The 17,669-nt window shown below is 57.1% G+C and overlaps 1 protein-coding gene across 1 annotated transcript in view; it reads right to left on the minus strand.

The window, feature by feature from the left end:
- Nucleotides 1-17,669, minus strand: part of MEF2D (myocyte enhancer factor 2D) — a gene marked incomplete at its 3' end in the record, with an annotated part of 74,043 nt that overhangs the window by 3,770 nt on the left and 52,604 nt on the right. Inside the window, exons 5-11 of the mRNA XM_029964106.1 lie at nucleotides 15,746-15,883; nucleotides 15,477-15,611; nucleotides 11,925-12,135; nucleotides 9,148-9,204; nucleotides 5,283-5,473; nucleotides 5,008-5,028; nucleotides 1,754-1,883 (exon numbers count right to left, since the gene is read on the minus strand). Of these exons, the coding sequence (XP_029819966.1) occupies nucleotides 1,754-1,883; nucleotides 5,008-5,028; nucleotides 5,283-5,473; nucleotides 9,148-9,204; nucleotides 11,925-12,135; nucleotides 15,477-15,611; nucleotides 15,746-15,883 (883 nt within the window). The remainder of the gene's footprint in view (nucleotides 1-1,753; nucleotides 1,884-5,007; nucleotides 5,029-5,282; nucleotides 5,474-9,147; nucleotides 9,205-11,924; nucleotides 12,136-15,476; nucleotides 15,612-15,745; nucleotides 15,884-17,669) is intronic.

Below are 17,669 nucleotides of genomic sequence, written 5' to 3' on the forward strand. Positions count from 1 at the left end.
CCACCTCCCGCACCGGCCGTTCTGGTTTGGGAGCTCCAGACACACACTGGTTACAGTGGCCGCCCCCACAGCCCCCACCAGGGCTGGAGCTGGAGCCTCTCTGGATCACAGAGCCGGGAATGGTTGGGTTTGACTGAATCCAGCTGCGGAGCCGGCATGGGAAAGGGCACGTGACCCTGGCCAGGCAGCTTGGCACAACTGCACCCACTCGAAATCCAGATAATTCCCACTCAATTAACAGGTGAGTCCTGGAAAGAACAAGTGGTAACGCCTCAGGCTGGGAGTTTGCTCAGGGTATCTGCACCCCACAGTGACCCACAAGATGATCATCCTGGCAGCATCACAGAATCATGGAATTATCTAGGTTGGAAAAGCTATCCAGGACCATCAAGTCCAGCCATTCCCCCAGCACTGCCAAGGCCACCACTAATCCATGTCCCCAAGTGCCACATCCACACATATGTTAAATCCCTCCAGGCATGGTGACACCACCACTGCCCTGGGTAGCCTGTTCCAATGCCTGACCACCTCTACCATGATGAAATTTTCCCTAATATCCAACCCAAACCTTCTCTGGCACAACTTGAGGCCATTTCCTCTTGTCCTGTCACTTTTTACCTGGGCGAAGAACCCGAACCCCGCCTGGCTCCATCCTCCTGTCAGGGAGTTGTAGACAGTGAGGGAGTCCCTCTGAGCCTCCTTTCCTCCAGGCTGAGCTCCCCCAGCTCCCTCAGCCACTCCTTGTGCTCAAGATCCTTCACAAATCGAGATAATTCCCACTTAATTAACAGGGCAGCCCTCGTAAAACAAGTGGCAACAGCCCAGGCTTGGAGTTTGCACCCCATAGCGATGCCCCCCACGCTCACCCCACAGCAAACCCTGTGGCACAGACACTGCTGGTGCTCGGGCAGGAACACGGCTCTGCCCGTGGTCAGCTCTGAGAGAAAATAACTACAGAGAGCTGAAATTCAGCCCCTCCGCCCTGAGCAGCAGCACAGGGCTCAATTAAAACCTATTTTGGGGACTCTGGCTGTGCCCAGCCTGGTTGGCGAACGGCACGGCCAGCGCCGGCTGCCACGCGGGGAGAGGAGCCTCATCACGCACAACCGGCATCTTCAGGGCTACACCTACTAATTTAGGAGAGGGAGTTCCCAACACGCCTGTTCTGGGTTCTTCCAGACAAGCAGCTTTTTACATTTTTGCAAACTTTCCTCTGAGCTCAGAGCAAGTTACACAGGCAACCAGCAAGTCCTCAAAGTTTTCACGGAGGTCTGACAGGTGGCAGATGAACAACCCCTTTGCTTGGGCAACTGTGCTGTCACCGTCGCCTCGGGCTGGCTTGAACCCCGCCAGCCTGAATCAGATGTGCCTACGAGCAGGCTGGTTTGCATTCTTCCCAAACTTTTGGGGGCCTACGCTCATTGTCATTAAGCCCCTATTACAGCATCCCCCGAGCTCTGGAGAGCCCAGGGATGGGTGTAGCTGTAATTAGCATCCACTTGCACAGTTTGATGGGCTACAGTGGGGCAGGATCAGCCCTCACAGCCCTTCTGGCTATGACAGCATTTATATAATGACTTTCCCCTTGATTTTAATCCTGTGGAACCTTCGGACTCAAGCATGTCTTCCAGCGGCAAGTTCCGTGAGCGACGATGCAGCTGCTCGGAGAGCACAGGCACATCCCTGCAGCAGCACATTTCCTTCTCCTGTTAATTCACTCAGGGGAGAGCTCAGACCTGGCCACTGCTCTTACCTGTGTTGTACGCTGTGGGCATGGCAGAGAAGGGCAGCCCCTGTGTCAGCAAACTCGGAGTTGCCACGGAAACAACCGGTGTGGTCAGAGAGTGAGTTGCTTGGGAGACACCCAACCTCTGCGTGTTCTGCTGTGGGAGCAAACAGGGAGGGAATTAAAACCCAGATGGTTGGACTCTGTCGTCTTCGTGGGTTGTGGCCCCTCAAGACCCCCTAGGCATGCACTGGGGTTGAGCACAGAGACTGTGGGATAAGCAGGATTGATCCCCTGGCCATTCCACACTGCAACAAAGCAAAGTGCAAACCACACCAGCTACTGCCACTCTGGACCTTGTGGCACTCATCTGCAGGTCACTTGGCCTTATGTCCCCCTTCCTGCCCAGGGCTGGGCTTCACCCACCAGGACCAGCCATGTCCCTCTGTGCATGGGGGGCAAATGTCAGCAGGATGCTTCAGACTATTCCTCACTGCTTTCCAGAGGTTGTGTGTGAGGTTTGCTGGGCTACCAAGGAGTGACAAAGGGACCACCAGGACCAGCCAAGGCAGCGCAGAGCCGACACATCCTCTTCCCTGCAGCTCCAGTGGCCAAGATCTGCCTCAAGGGAAGTTGAGGACGCTGAGCATTGGCCTCAGGATTTTAAAGGGACTCTGTGGCATCCCTAAACTTGAAGTCCAGTGCTCAGCAACCTGCCAGCTCGGTGCCCTCATGAGGTTTGTGTGACTCAGGCATTAGCAGGTCCACTGTGGAAAAATTCTGCCCTTGGACCAGTGCACGCCAGCCTCCCCCTGTGGTTTTCCAGGCAGTTACGTGGGCGGATCTACAGGTCAGATTCAGCCCTGTTTACAAGGCAGATAATCTGGACTGTCTCTGCTGATCTGATTTAAATCAGACTCAAGAGGCTTGCCTCTAATCCGAAGCACCCCAGCACACGTCACCCTGTGAAGACTGGGGCAGTGCCCAGCTTAAATCATGCCTGGCACGAGGCTGGCTGCGCCCTCAGCACACAGTGAGGAGCCTTCCTCCCACACCGAGGGCTTCCAGGGCCTTGGAGGGCTGGGCATGGACCATGCAATGCTTCATGGCCATGGGGACTCTCCCGGGATAAGGCTGGAGGCTCAAACCCTGCCCTGGCCACCTCCAGAGGGTGATAGCACCCGGCTGTGCTGGATTTGCACACCCGACGCCCACATGGTGCCCAGCCCGCAGGTCCCTCCCGCTGCCCGCCCAGGGAAGGCGATTACCAGGACTCTAATTGCTAAAGCCCTGGGCTCTAGAAGCGGGTTTTCCTGGCACGCATCCTGCTGGCAGCCACCCTCGGCCATGCCCACTGCCATGGGTTAAGGACACGGCAAGAAATGCCTCCACAGAGAGCAGGACCCAGCCCCATCCCTCTCCTGCGTGTACTGGACCCCGAGCCAGCTCAGCAGGATGCAGCCCACAGCCCCCAGCCCCATCACCTCTGCCCCTTGCTCTGGGGCTCTGCAGCTTTCCCAGGAGAGCGGAGGCACAGGGACAAGTGTGGCCACACTGGGGGGCTGGGCTGCTGGGACATAGGCTGCATCAGGCATATCAGCCCTGGGAATCACAAGGCGAGTGCAGGGATGTCATCCTGATTTTCACCCAATCCATGCAGAGAGGAGGTGTGCAAGCTGCCCCCCACCCCGGGCCACTCACACTCCATGCCCACACACAATACTCCAGTTGCAAACTGCCATTCCAGCTGGCACCAAACCATGCACATGCTCCCAGGGAGCCCATGTGTTGCTGTGGGCTCTGCAAATGGATCCTGATACCCCTGCCATGTTAGAAGTGTGGAGACAAATGGGGGGATGCCTCTCTGAACCCTCTAAAGGAGCAGAGCGTGCTCAGAGCCCAAAGCTGCAGGAGCAGAGCCGGGGCTGGCAGGGCTGGGGCTGGCAGGGCTGGGGCTGCCAGTAGAGGCTCTGGGCAGAGGGGCAGGACGCAGCGGAGGGGCCGCTGACTCATCCCGCTGCTGCCTGGAAAGAGGTGGGAGCTGCCATTTGGAGAGAGGATCTGGTATGTAGGTTGAGCAATATGGAGGGAGCAAATCTAGGGAGAAGGTTAATGGAGCAGGGGGGCAGCTGTACCGGACAGGAGGGATCAGCAGGGACAATGCTCCGCATTCCCTTTCCCGATCCAGTTGTGCCAAAGTCCCTGTCCCCCACTCGCCGTATTTCATCACCCTCCACCTCCCTTCTGCCACCTCAGCTGCGGAGAGGATGTTCTTCACTTCCCGGAGCCTGGGAACGCCTTGGGCAGTGGGAATGGGGATGAGCAGACCGGGAGGAGGGCAGTGACTGCTCTCCCTCTGCACATGGGGAAACTGAGGCAGGGAGCTGCTGGGAGGGGGCCACTAAGCAAGAAGGGTTTGGGGGTACAAAGAGCAAAAGAATCCACGTCTGCCAAAGCCCTGGCCCATCCCTGCCCTGGCCAAGAGTGTCTCCTTGCAGGCTGCCAGAGGGACTGGCTTACTCCTGTGTTTTGGAGAGCTTTTCCCTGGCTGTGATCTGCATCCTGCAGCAGCTCTTGCCCTTCCCTCGCTGCGCTGACCTGTCGCCCATCTGCCCTGCACCAGAATAGCAACGGAGCAGAGTGAATCATTGCCACAAACAAGGTGGCATTCACTTTGCTGGCAGGAAGAGGAAAAAAAAGCCATAAAAATAACACGGAAAAGTGCCCCGTGCACAAGGGAGGTTTAGGGACTGCACTAGCCAGCCCATGGATTTACACAGGCTTTAAATAATATCCTTAATATGGGAAGAGCCTGATTTACTCCCTGTCTCTCATGTGCTGGCAATGGACCAGGTCTTCCCGTGCTGTAACTGTGGTGGCTCCAGCAAAGCCCACGGGGCAGGTCCAGGCCAGTGGCGGTGCCCAGCTTGGCTCTACAGCCCCCAAAGGGACCCTGGCTCACCTCCCTGGGGTGACTAGCACAACTCTTTTGGCCTTGGCAGAGAAACAGGTGCTTTACAGCTCGTGTCAGCTCCTTCTTTTCCATAGGGTACTCGATTTTCCTATAAGGGCATTTTTCCTGGGATTGATTTTCTGAGGCAGGACTGGATGTGTGTTCGGTGCCCACATCCCACCACATTCCCAACGGAGGGCAAAGGAGCCAGTGTCCACCCCCTCCGCATGCTCCACACCTCTGTCAAGCCAGGGCAGGGTGTGGGGACCAAGGGGGACAAGTGGCCCACGTCCCACCCTGCTGCCATGCACACTCAGAGGGAACTCACCAGAGCCAAGTGGTCCTCGGTCTGCCCGCGGGAGAACAGGGAGAGAACCGAGAGGCACCGTTAACTCGAGCGCCCCATCCCCGCCGCACCCCGCGCTCGCCGGCACCACAACGGGAATCCAAACCTTCCTCCTCAGATCTCCCTGCCGGCACAGCCCCAGCCAGCTTCCACTACTACGGCATCTGCTCCAGCACCAAGTCCCCCTGCGGCCTGTCCACTGCCAGGGGACCCGCTCCCACCCCAGCCGGTGTCCCGACAGGCCCACGGGCACTCACCAGGTGGTGCATCAGCCCCTTCCCGCTCTGCGAGGTGATCACACGCAGGTCTGGCTTGCGGCTGTTGGCGGCGAGCTGCGTCCCATGTGAGGGGGGCGGTGGGGACTTGGCTGGGATGATCTTGCCCAGGCTGCTGCCATTGGACACAGGAAGGAGACTCGGCGAGGCTCTGGCACTCACATAGCCATTTCCTGCAAGAAAATGGGTGACAGAGATGAAGGAGGTAAGTTCACGGTGTGATGGCGAATGCACAGCAGTGAAAGCACGGCAATGGTAAGTGCATGGTGGTGAACAGGTACAAACTGAGAGAAGGGACATTTAGGCTGGATATCAGGATGAAACTCTTTGCTGTTAGGGTGGTGAGATACTGGAACAGGTTGCCCAGGGAGGTTGTGGATGCCCCAACCCTGGCAGTGTTCCAAGGCCAGACTGGAGCGACCTGGTCTAGTGGGAGGTGTCTCTGCCCATGATAGGGGGTTGGAACTAGATGATCTTTAAGGTCCCTTCTAACCCAAATCATTCCATGATTCTATGATTCTACAAACGCATGGCAGTGGTGAATGCACTTGTAGTAAATACATGGTGGTAAATATATGGTGATGGTGAATGCACATGCACAGCAAGCAGTGCCACAGTGGGGCTCCATGGATGCTCCTCCCAGGGAGAGCAGCACCTCATCCCCCCAGGCTCCCCAACACCCTTTTGCACCTAGACAGGCTCACCCTGCAGGGTGAGGGCAGGGTAGGCAGTGGCCCTGAGTCCCCAGTGTCCAGGGCAGCTCCTCAACCTGCAGGAACTCCCTTTTGTTCCTGCAGTAACACCTGGTACATCTCAGAGGCCTGATCAGAGGCTCTTTACATGCTCTGGCCGGGCACCACAGCTCTGCCACGGCAGGTAATTACTGGCACATTCACTTGTAAGGTCTCCTTAGGGTACCAGAGCAGCAAAAAGGGGCTATGGCCAAGCGAGGACTCAGTTCACTGCTCCCATTGCCCCTCTGAAGATCTGAGGTTCCTTCCTCCTCCTCCTCCTGATGCCCCACTTAAGGATTTTATGTGCAAAGAGGGGGAAAAAAAAGAAGAAAGGAAAGGAAGAAAAAAATTAAAAAGGAAAAGATTTGATGAACATCAGGAAAGGAATAAATTGGATCAGATTACTGTTCTGATGAGGGTTGGTTTTTTTTTTCTGAATAGGCCCCAAAGATAGAAAGGCGTTCAGCAATCACCAGGATTCAGCCCTCATATTCATTGCACGTTAGACCAGGAAAAATAGGTCGCTGATTGCATTATTAATCACATCTACCATTGCGCTGCATCTGCATTTCAGCAGGCGGCTGTGGCAGTGACGCCGCAGCCGCGGCGTGCGGGGGCCGAGTGCCAGCCACTGCCTCTCCAGAGCTGTCCCGGGGCTGAACGCAGCGGAGATGGGGTGAACCAGGCACAGGGGACAGCCACGCTCCCTGGGAGCCATGGTCTGATCCCACCGATGCCGCCAGGGACGGGAGGTGCCGCCCCACCAGGTGCCTGGGAGCTGCCATCGGGGATGCCCATGGTGGCCAGGCTGCTGCAGGCTGGCAACTCCAGTACCCACGTTCCTGATGGAGGGAGAGGACCAGCTTTCCTGTCCCCAGTGAGGTGTCCTCCAGGCCTGAATCACCGTGAACAGCCCTGCATAAGGCATGTGCCTGGTGCATCAGGTCCCGGTACCGTGAGCTGTCCCGCTCACAAGGCCACTGGCTTTTAGATTTATTAACAACAAAGGTGCAGAAATTTCCCGGGTGACCTTTACTACCCACAGTGCCAGTGGCCATGGATAAACCAAAAGAAATGTTAAACCCCTTGATATTCTCCTGCCCAAGGTGGCACCGACATGGGTACACACGTGGCTCTCATGGTGACTCCTTGTTTGAGGCATGGCATGTTATCGTGTGTGTCACCTGGGGTGTGGATCGGGGTGGCCCCTGTGCTGGAGGGAAGCTGGTTTGGGTTCCAGTGCTGCCACTCACCCCAAAAGACAGGTGGCCTTGAGCATTGTCAGCACTGTCTCCACCCAGCCTGGACCCGGCCACCCCAGTGAGCCAGAGAGAGAAGGGCTGTGCTCCTGCCTGGATTTCCCACCCCCCAAAAAAGAGGTCTAAAAGTGAAGCACTCTGGGCTGCCTTTGCACCACCCCAATGTGAATCTGAGCAGAACTGGGGACAACCAGGGCTCAGCATCCCCTTCTCAGGGCAGGCAGGGTGGGCCGGGTGCCGCATCCCGAGGGTGGCACACGCTGTGGTGCATGGGCAGGGATACAGACGGGATACAGCCGGGATACAGCCGGGATACAGCCGGGATACAGCCGGCATCGCTGCAGATCCAGCCAGAGGCACTCCGCAGCTTGATGACTCAGATGCAGCCAGGTTGATCACTCAGTGCTGCAGAACTGCAAAGAGGAGGAGGAGGAGGAGAAGGAGGAGGAAGAGATGATCCCAAGGTAGCTGAAACCGCAAGCGCAGTGCCAGAGCGCAGAGCCAGAGCCCCCTCCCCTCCGCAGCCGTGAGGGAGAGCCCCGGGCGGGCAGGGGCGGACAGCGTGGGTCCGGGGCTGGTCCCGGTCTCTGGCTGTCCCTGGCTCACTCACACCCGTTTCCTGGCACAGCGGCCGCAGGAACGCGGGAATCTCCGGTGACGTTCAATGTTGACATTCACGGGCCCTGCCAAGCTCCGACCGCCACGCTGCTCCCGACAGCTGACCTGTGGGGGCGCGGGGGCCGGGGCCGCCAAGGTTGGCCTGGCGGGCCGGGGCACGACGGCCCCTTCCCTCTGCCCTCAAGGGCCCCTTCCCTCTGCCCTCAAGGAGCAGCAAAGCTTCGTGTCGGGCACTGCGAGGCCCCAGGGAGATGCAGCCTCCCAACCCGCCCTGGCAGGGTTTGCTCTGGAGGCGCAGCTGGGAAGAAATCCCGCTGGCACTGGCATGGCTGCTGCCCAGCACAGGGAAAAGACTATTCCCAGGAGGGGCTGTGGTGCAGGGCACAGGGACAGGCGGCCACAGCGCTGCCGAACCACAACTGGACCAGCCCCATCCACACGACCCATGGAACCCAGCTCCAATGTGGTTTTAATTGGGGCAATGTGGAATTTCACACTCCTACTCTGTGCTGTCAGCTGGAGCCCTGCTGCAAAAAGGCCTGGAGGGGGTGAGAAGCCATGCTCCTGGAGCAAGGCTGCCTTCACCCTGGGACGGATGGCATCCACCCTGCCAAGCCCAAGCCCATGGCCTGCAGCAGCTTCCCAGCAGGACCTGGGGCCATCACTGGTTTTTGTGCTGTGCCCACACCAGCACTGGGCCCTCAGCCTGCAGATGGGGGAGGCAGACATGGGGATGGAGATGTTGTTAATGCATTTTACAGCCAGGGAGCTGAGCCACAAGGCCTGAGCCTTGTTAGCATTGAGGCTCTCGCAGTGGAAAGGGACCTTAATGAGCTTTTTTCCTTGCAGTAAAGTTGCTTTACAGGGCCCAAGCGTGAGGAGGAACTGAGTGTTAATTGATCACCTGAGGTCAGGGGGGGAACTGGCTGCAGCGTGAGGAGCTAAACCCAGTGCTGCCCAAATCCTGGTCCTCAGGGATCACTTCTCTGATCTTCAGCAATCCCAGAGACCCAGGGGAGATGGACAGACCTGTCTTTGGGGTCTTCACTGAAACCAGCACTCCCCACAAAGGCTAGAGCTCCACATGCCAACTTCTCCCACTGCCAATGGCAGCAAAATTTTCCCCAGCGCTTCCCGCTGAATAGCAAAACAAAATCCTATGGGACACATGGGAAAACCATGGGCAGGAGTGGCACACGGGGCCCTGGGCACAGGGCTGAAAGGCTCCTCACTTACCCACAGGGCTTGGGCAGGCTCCGTTTGTGTTGTTCAGGTCTCCCCCAAGCATCGCCCCTGCAAAGCAACCGGAAACACGGGGTCACCATCCACACAGAAACAGGGTGAGCATCCCTACTTTTGGGGAGCAGGAAGTGGGGGAGGAGCACAGTGGAGGAAAGCAGAGAAATATTATAAGTGGGGTTGCAGCACCAGGGAGAAAGTCCTGGGTGAAATGAGCAGCATTCCTGGTGATCAGGTTGGGAAACATTATCCAGGCAGATCCGTTTCCTTTGGGAAGGAGCCAGGTGCACAGGAGCCTGCTCCAAAGGAGGCAGCTTGGAAAACACTGCGGCTATTTTATTCCAAGCCCCCCTTTGGGGGACACGGGGTCGGTGCTGCTGGGGAAGAGAGCCCCAGCAGCACGACGTGAAACACTATCCCCCCTGTAATGTTCACGCCGAATGGAAACCATCCCTGCACTGCCAGGACGCTGCTACGATCCGGCCTCCCACGGTCCCAACGCTTGGAAAGTGCCGCCACTCCCCACCAGGCCAGGAAAAAACAGACAGGGGGCTTTTACATTCCCAAAAAACTGAACATTTTGCCTCTCCTGCAAGAAGATTTTACTTTTTTCTGCCATGTTATGGAGTCACTTCTGAAAGCCACCTATTCCCCAGCTGGGGCTGCCTGGCTACGCCGGGGGCGGCGATTGTGGCCAACAGCCGGCACGGAGGCTCTGAAGCTGCAACCGCAGTCATCCTGGAGCCCTGGGCTGGGGAACGAGGAGCCTCCGATCCCAAACCCCACCTCTAACCACCGCCCAGCCCTTCTCAACCCAGATGGGGAAACCTGAGACAGAAACCTTTATTCAGCCCATGGCTCTTGGCTTCAGGCTTGCAGCGAGCCCCTGACACCGGGAGGAGGGTAGGAGAGCTGAGCCATTGCTGTGCAGGGTAGTACAGTTGCTCCCCACATGGGAGTAGGGTTGGGAACAGAAGTGGTCCAAAATATTGTACAGTTTGAGAAAGGGCAAGGTGACCCACAAAATGTGGCAGACACGGCACCACAGCATCCTCCCTTCAAGGAACGGGGCTGTAAAGCCAGAGGTCCTGGTGCCTCTAAAGTCCTGGAGGAGGGAACCCACCAGGATTTTAGGACTGTGCCCTGCTGTGGGACTCCACTTGCACCCCAACCTCTGGTGCCCAGGCTGCTGAAGTGGGCTCACTCCCTTGGGTGAGTGATGCCAACCCTGCTCCCAGCCCTATACAACCCCTTGTCTGCCCTTCTCCCATCCCCGAGCCGATGGCACTGGGCAGTGCAAAGGCACCCACCCAGCACTCGCTGCGCATTTGCTTTGGAAACAACACTCCCGGCTCCAGTGCAGTGCTAAAAAAAATTTAAGGGAAAAAAGGGAGTTTTTCTAACATGCAAGGCCCTGGCTCCCACACGCAGGATTTCTTCTGTGTCCCAGGCAGCGAGCGAATGAGACACAGATGGCCAGACTTGGAACACCTCTGGACTCGCAACCACAAAATGATCCCCCTCAAACGAGCAGCGAGCGAGCTGGAAACAGCGAGCCCCCAGCGGGGTCTGTTTTACCAGGGAGCCTCTTCTGTTCTCAGCCGAGGGGCCTGTGAGAGGGTGGAGATCCCTGCAGCCGGAGCGCTGGCTGCCCGTGCCTGAGGAGGGTTCTGCTGCCCTGTCTGCAGTGAGATGCTGCTCTGTGGGACCAGACTTAGAATGGAATGAGCCCTGTCCTGCAAGTCTGGGGCTTCATCCTGATACTGATACCTGAGCACTTCAAGGCACCTCAAAGACCCCCTGAGGGGAGAGCAGTGAGCAAACAAGCCATCTCTGAACCACGGCTCCTACTGCATCCCAGCCAGGCAATTCACTGTGCTCGCCCTGACCCACCACATAACCTGGAGGCACCTCCCAGCCCTTCTCCCCAAATCCACCCCCTTTGCAGAGCCCCCCCGAGCTCTCACAGCGCCGGGGGGCCAGAGCCAAGCACCCACCGCCCAGACGTCCAGGCAGTCACAGGCACCGGCTCTGCCATTTTGCAGCCCATGCAACTTTCACAGACCATCTGTGACACCCAAAATAGCAGGCAGGGGCTTTCTGCACGCTATTATTATTTATGATCGCACTGTGGGAGAGCCGGGCTGTGGTCACACGTCGTCCTCGTTCCCCCCCCCCGGCACTGCAGGGGACACGGGTGACAACTCCTCTCCTCCACCCCGCCCTCTGCCACCCATCGCCGGTCCCTGCTGGAAATGATGGCTCCTCCAATCTGTCAGCAGAGCCACATGAGTAATCACTGGGACCAACTGCAACCAGCCCAGCCCGACTCAGAACAGCCCTTTTTAGGCAGCAGTCCCATGTCACCGGAGTGCCACCGGCAAGCGGGATGCCAGCAGCCACCCCCAAGCCTGGGAATGGCGCTGGGTGACTCATCTTGTGCTGTCCAACCTTGAAACAGATCCCTGCGGGGATCCAGCTCTCAAAGAGATCTGGGTAAGGCAGGGGGGTTGCCCTTCGTTTGGGGCCAAGGCACAAACTGGGGGCATCAACCTCTGGCAGGAGGACAGGAGCACACGGCCAGGGGCAACAACACTTCCAGGCTGCTCCTGCCACCCACAGATGCTGGGACACGGACCCCTGGGTAGGGGATGGAGGCAGCAGGGGCGTCCCCTGCCACCCGGGATGCCCTGTGCTTGGTGCTGCATGCCCAGCCAGGCTCCGGGCAGGGAGGATGGGGAGGGGAGGGTGTGAAGGGTCATGGTGTGGCTCACCTGCGCTGGCTGGCCGCTGCGGCAGCCCCGGGGACACCGTGTTCCTCTGCAGTGCCGGCTGCTGCGGTGACAGGAGCCGGGGGTCTGTCAGCGACGAGGTCACCAGGGACTGGGTCACCAGCGAGCTGCCCGGGTTGCTGAACTGCAGCGTGTTTTGGTTGGTCACCGGCACCGTCACGGGCATGGCAAAGTTGGGAGCGGGCACTGCGGACTGAACAGAGAGTGGGGGGTAAAGGGCAGCCGGAGCCGAGTTCCTGCAGCACAGCAGCAGCAACACCCACTGCTGACCAAGGAGGGACAGCCAGGGTCCCCAAACCTCCATCTCAACTGCTGGCCTGCACTGCTGTGCTTGAACCCACACTGGCCCTTCAGGAGGATGCACCAGAGCCCAGACTTCACCAGGGAACACGGGAAGAGCAATGGGCTGTCCCCTCGGACACACCAGAGCTCTGCAACCTGCTGTTTTGGCCTCATTTTCAGACTATTTATTTACCCTCAGTGTGTTCAGGGCAGCCACGAAGGAGAAGCTGAGAACATCCCAGAGCATGAAGATGGGCAGCACCCCAGTGGTCTGCCCCACCAGCACCAACAGTGGCCGAGCTCGGCACTACCCTTCACTCCAAGAGCCAGCAGGGGTTTTATGAGGCCATTCCTCATCCAGCGGGGCGGAAAGAGCCCTCCAAGGAGCCAACAGTGGATGTCAGTTTGGGCTGGCACTGGTGCTGGTGGCCGAGCACCTGGGAAAGACTCATTTTGCTCCACACAGCCCCCAGGTGACACTGTCATCTACCCTGGCTCCTCTGGGAGCTTCTGGGAAGGAGGAGCTGACCCCAGGGAAGCAGGAGCATTGCTAAAGCCCTATCCTTGGCTGCAGGTCGAGGACCAGCTTCACCTACCAGTGTCCCCGCGGGAGCCAGACCCGCTGCGATTATCCAGGCTGTCTGTCTTATGTCACTGATTTGCTCTTCGTTAACAGGAGCGGGCACCTGCTTAGAAGCTTTAGCAGGGGCTTTGCTAAAGTCCCACTTTAATTTGCTCAGGGATGGAGAGGCAGAGTAGCCCAGCGCTGGATGGGACCATGGCAGGACCAGACCCAGGACCCCAGAGGCTGCTCTGGTGAGGGCAGAGGGAGTTGAGAATCTCCCCACTACAGCTGGATGGAGGCTGCTGCCCTGTGGCCACTTCCCCTCCAGAAATCTGCTCTTGGATGGGTGCTGCACCTTGGTGGCAGAGGGGAGGATGGGAGGAAGGAGTGGGACGGCGCTCACCCACGCCTTGCTGCCAGGAACCCTCCCCACCTGCCTCCAAGGACACCCCGTCCTTCAGAGATATCCCGTGGTCGCAGCCAAGCTGCGAGGACAGCGGCTCTGAGCCTGCGCTGCAGCACTGCTCCCGTTCACAGGGGCAGGGCTCAGCAATCCCCACGCTGCTGGGGAGAGCCAGAACGTGGAGCCCTCCCTCTGCTCAGCCCCAGGACCTCATCCTGCACAGCAGCAGAACCAGAGGAGGAGGAGGAAGGTTTCTTGGGTGTCGCACGAACACCGGAGCAGCGTTGTGTAATAAATCACTGCCAACACGTCTGTGTGCGTGCACGTTCCCAGCGAGGGAGAGGAAGATCTAAACCCCCTCTGCAACGCAGCATGAGTGATAGAGCCAGGAGGTGAATACACTGGCCCGAGAGCCGAGGTTTGCCTTAATTCAGCTCTATCCCACTGCACCTGCAGACCAGCGTCAGGCTGATGCTGCCCCAGCGTGCAGCAACACATACCCAGGCCACCAGATTCCCCTTGCCCCAGGGAGGGCACAGCTTGGGACAGTGGTTTGCATATCGGTCCAAAATTTGGGGGAGAAGATGCACACGTCAGCCAAATTCCAGGGTTTCCGCTCTCGTTAGAAGCAAGGACAAACACCAGAGGCAGAAGCCCCGTCAAGGCCTCTCGTTAGCAGACACAGCTGTCATTAAGCTGCCCCGGCCACCCTGTCGGGTTAGTTCTGGTCACACACCAAACCAACCCAGCAGTTAAAATGGAAAAGCGTCATCTTCAACCGCACACGCTCCACCTGCACCGCTCGGCCCCTCGCTGCCAGGGAGGTTTAGTGGGGGAGCCGGATGCTTCGCCCTGACCAGGAGCCGCCCAGTGCCTGAATGCCATCAGCCGTAAGGACTTTGGGGATTGTCCCTCTGGATTGGCATGTCTGGATGACGAGGGTCTGCTGGGAGCCCTCCCTCTGCAGCAGATATGTACTGAGGCTGAGCAGCCCCCTCTATCCAAGGGGAAAGCTCAGGTGGCTTTTGGGCCTGTTCTGTGCTAGTGGCAGGGCTTGTGCCAGGTGCTAGGGAGGTGCACGTCCAGCTGGGGTTGTACGCCCACACCACACAAGCCCTGGTAAGGTGGACAGCTGCCCCCCACTAGTGAAACCAGGGAGGATGAGGTAGACCAAGCCTCACCAGAGCTAATCCTGCCCTGAACCCACCCGTGGGCCTGGGCTCACTGTCACAGCAGATTTGCGAGCAACCATCACCTCCTGCACCCCACTCTTGTCCACTCCTCAGCCCTCCCAGGTCTCAGAGCAGTCTCCTCACCCCCTCCACCCCAAGATGTAAGGGATGGAGATGCAGATTTTGGGGTCCTTGTGAGGCTCCTGGAGTAACACAGCACTGAGTCAGCAAAATAAAAACTGGGGATTTCACAAGACCTAGCTCTCGAGAAAAGCCAGAATTTTAACTTGTGGGGGGTTTGCAAAGCACAGAAGGACAGATTATTTTGCTGGGGGGTGTGTGTGTCATTTTTGCTGTGCTGCATCCACCCCTGGAAAAGGAGCCTCCCTCCTGCTCCCACAGCATTAATTATGGCTGCAGCAACTCGGGGCTAATCCCCCTGAAAAGCCGTTGCCTGCATCGACAGTCTCTGCTCCCTTGAACTAACAACTAATTTGAAACACGTCCCCCTCCTCCTCCTGTCTCCTGACACAAATCCCTTTCAGCACTGTCCTGATGCCACCCCGGTGCTGGTGACAGCTCTGGGATCACAGGCTAAAACCTCCCTGGATTTCTGCCACGGCCACCAGCTGCCCCGAGGGCTTGGTGGATTTGGGGGGAATTAATGTGAAACAGCCCAAAACAGGCTGAGCCCCGCAGGGATGTGAGGGGTCGGCACCCACCACCAGCTCACATGAACATTGGAATCTCAACCCAAACAAAAATTCTTTTTGTGGGGAAAAGAAGGTGAAAAAGGAGGCACTAATTCAGTATTTGCAGCAGAGGAGGGAAGAGAGACAATATCCTCCTACACTGTCCAGACAGAGCTAGGAAAGCTCAGGACACTGGAGCTAATGGGAACCGTTTTCTCAAGGGTGGGAAACAGGAGGGACCCTCAAGGCCCCTCGTGCATCTCACCTGTCAGAGCCGGCTGCATTCGGGGCTGTGGGGGCTGCGGGCATCGGCTCCCAAGGCATGGCACGGCTCCGAAGCAAAGCCATGCAAAATCCACCCCCCGTCACCTGGAGGCACCGGGGAGGGGACCGGGGGGCTGCAGGCCACCAGCTACTCACTGCGAGCCGGTAACTCTGCATCATTTTATCAAACTCCTCATCAATCTTTTTATATTTCTCTTCCGTCTGCGGGGTCAGCGCAAACACTTCATCCCCTTCCGGGCTCTCGCACTCCCTGTGCTTCTTGTTCAGCGCCTGTTACGTTTGGGGGGACACGGGGGGTGTCGGGGAGGGAGCAGGGGACGAGGTTGGGAGGAAGTCGAACAGAAGAGAAACAAAACAGAAAAGAACATATAATGAGGGTTTTCCAGCCATGGGCAGGTACTTACACCGTAGCGCTTGAACAGGATATCCAGATCCTCGCTGCCTTTGCGGTATTTATCCTCCATCAAAGGGCTCTGGTCTATGGAGTCGTCACCGTCGGGCTCTGGGCTGTCACAGCCGTTAAAACCTTTCTTTCTTAATGTCTGAAAACACAACCGTGACAGTCTGAGATCCAGGAGTGGGGATGGGGAGCACGGGCAGGTCCCCCCCAGAACACCCACCAGCCCGGACGGATCACGACTTGCCCTCACACAAATCAACACCATGGCCCCAAGATGCTGTTGACCTCAACAGGGTCAAAAAGTCAGGATAGAGATCCTAGGTTTTGATGACAGGGCATCTCTAATTTAGGAATTACAGCACAGGGAGGAATGGAGAGAAACTTCCTTGCTTTCAAAGGCTCTGTTTACGCTGGAGCTGAACTTGGCCCCACACCAGCTCAGGCACATTTGTCACCTACAGGTACCACATCATGGAGGGGAAATAAACCTTAATGCTCTCTGCTTTACTGCAAAAACCAGGGAAAACCTGCTCACAAACAGAAAAATAGAACCCCGAAATTATAAGCAAAGAGTAGCTCATCCTTGACAAAACCAGCTGGGTGGCATTTACCAAACACAAAGGTGCCACAGGAAGAGCATCACAGGACAGGGCATGTGGCACAGTGACAGCTGCGAGCTCTGCTGGGGGTGGCACAGGGGGGTGACGGTGACAACACTGGGCAGCAAACCCCACGCCAAGACTGGACTCACGAGCAGGAAAGGTCCCCAGCATTGCTGCACCAAGGTAACAAGGTGACATCTCCTCGTTAGGAGGAGCCCAGTGACCGCCTGTCTGGGCCATGCACAGGGGACAGTGACACCCCAATGTCCCTCGCTCGTGCTCAGCAGCCAGTTGAGATCCACATTCAAGCGCTCTATTTTCAACATAACAAAAGCAATCAGGCGTTATGATGGAACCAGCACTTGCCAACTCAGTTTTTTTTAGAAGTCAAAGCTACAGAATTTCCTGGAAGTCTCGGTCCCTTTTCATGCCAAAACCAGCAGTGGGGGGAAAAAAAAGTCTTGACAATTCTCTGTCTTCCTAAACAGCAATAAACATCTCCATTCTGAGGCCAAAGTGTGTTCAGGAGTGGCTCTTCCACTACCTGTGAGCTCTGGGAAACACAGGGCTTGCAGGGGAAGTTTTGCTGGAGAGAATAAAAACCGGGATGTCTCCAGAAAGGCTGGGAATGCCGCGGGTAGGACATGCTCAGCACTGGTCCGCACAGCACTGGTGCCACACAGCTCCACTTCTCCTGCAGGCCTGGCTTAGTGGATGCTTGTGCCAGGTGGCCACGGCCAAGCAATGGGCACCACACCCACCCCCAGCCTGTTCTCCCTCCAGCTGAAGTTTTTCACAATATTTTCCATTAAAATTACTCCTTCCATGGCGCCATTTTCACTCTCGTTGCTGGATTCAGTCACAGAAGGGAAATGTCCTCGTCCAGGTCCAGCTCCAGCAGTGAAGGACCAGGTTCGCTCCCAGCCACAGTGGCATCTGACACTCTGCTTGGCATTACCAGTAATTCCTGCTACCTAATAACTATTAACTAATTACCTAATAATAATGATTCTGAATAATTCTTATACACAACAATAATATTCCTAATAATTCCTGGTACCGCAAGTTCCTGTGCTGTCCCTCTATAGAGAAAGGCAGTGGGCATTGGAGTCACTGCCATGAATGGGAGATTCCCAGGGCTCGTTCTGCAGGTTCCCGAGGATTTTTCCCTACTATTTTTCTATTTTTTTATGTGTCCTTGTTTGTTCTCAGAATGGCCCAAAAGAGGAAGAGGCACTGCTGGTGGGGAAGGAACAGCTTAGCTTTCTTTTTTTTTTTTTTTTGAAACTGCTTTTTGTGGATTTTTTTTCCAAAACCTTTTGTTTC

Source organism: Manacus vitellinus, unplaced genomic scaffold (genome assembly GCF_001715985.3).
Source record: "Manacus vitellinus isolate BGI_N305 unplaced genomic scaffold, ASM171598v3 scaffold_106_pilon, whole genome shotgun sequence".
Taxonomy (NCBI): Eukaryota; Metazoa; Chordata; class Aves; order Passeriformes; family Pipridae; genus Manacus; species Manacus vitellinus.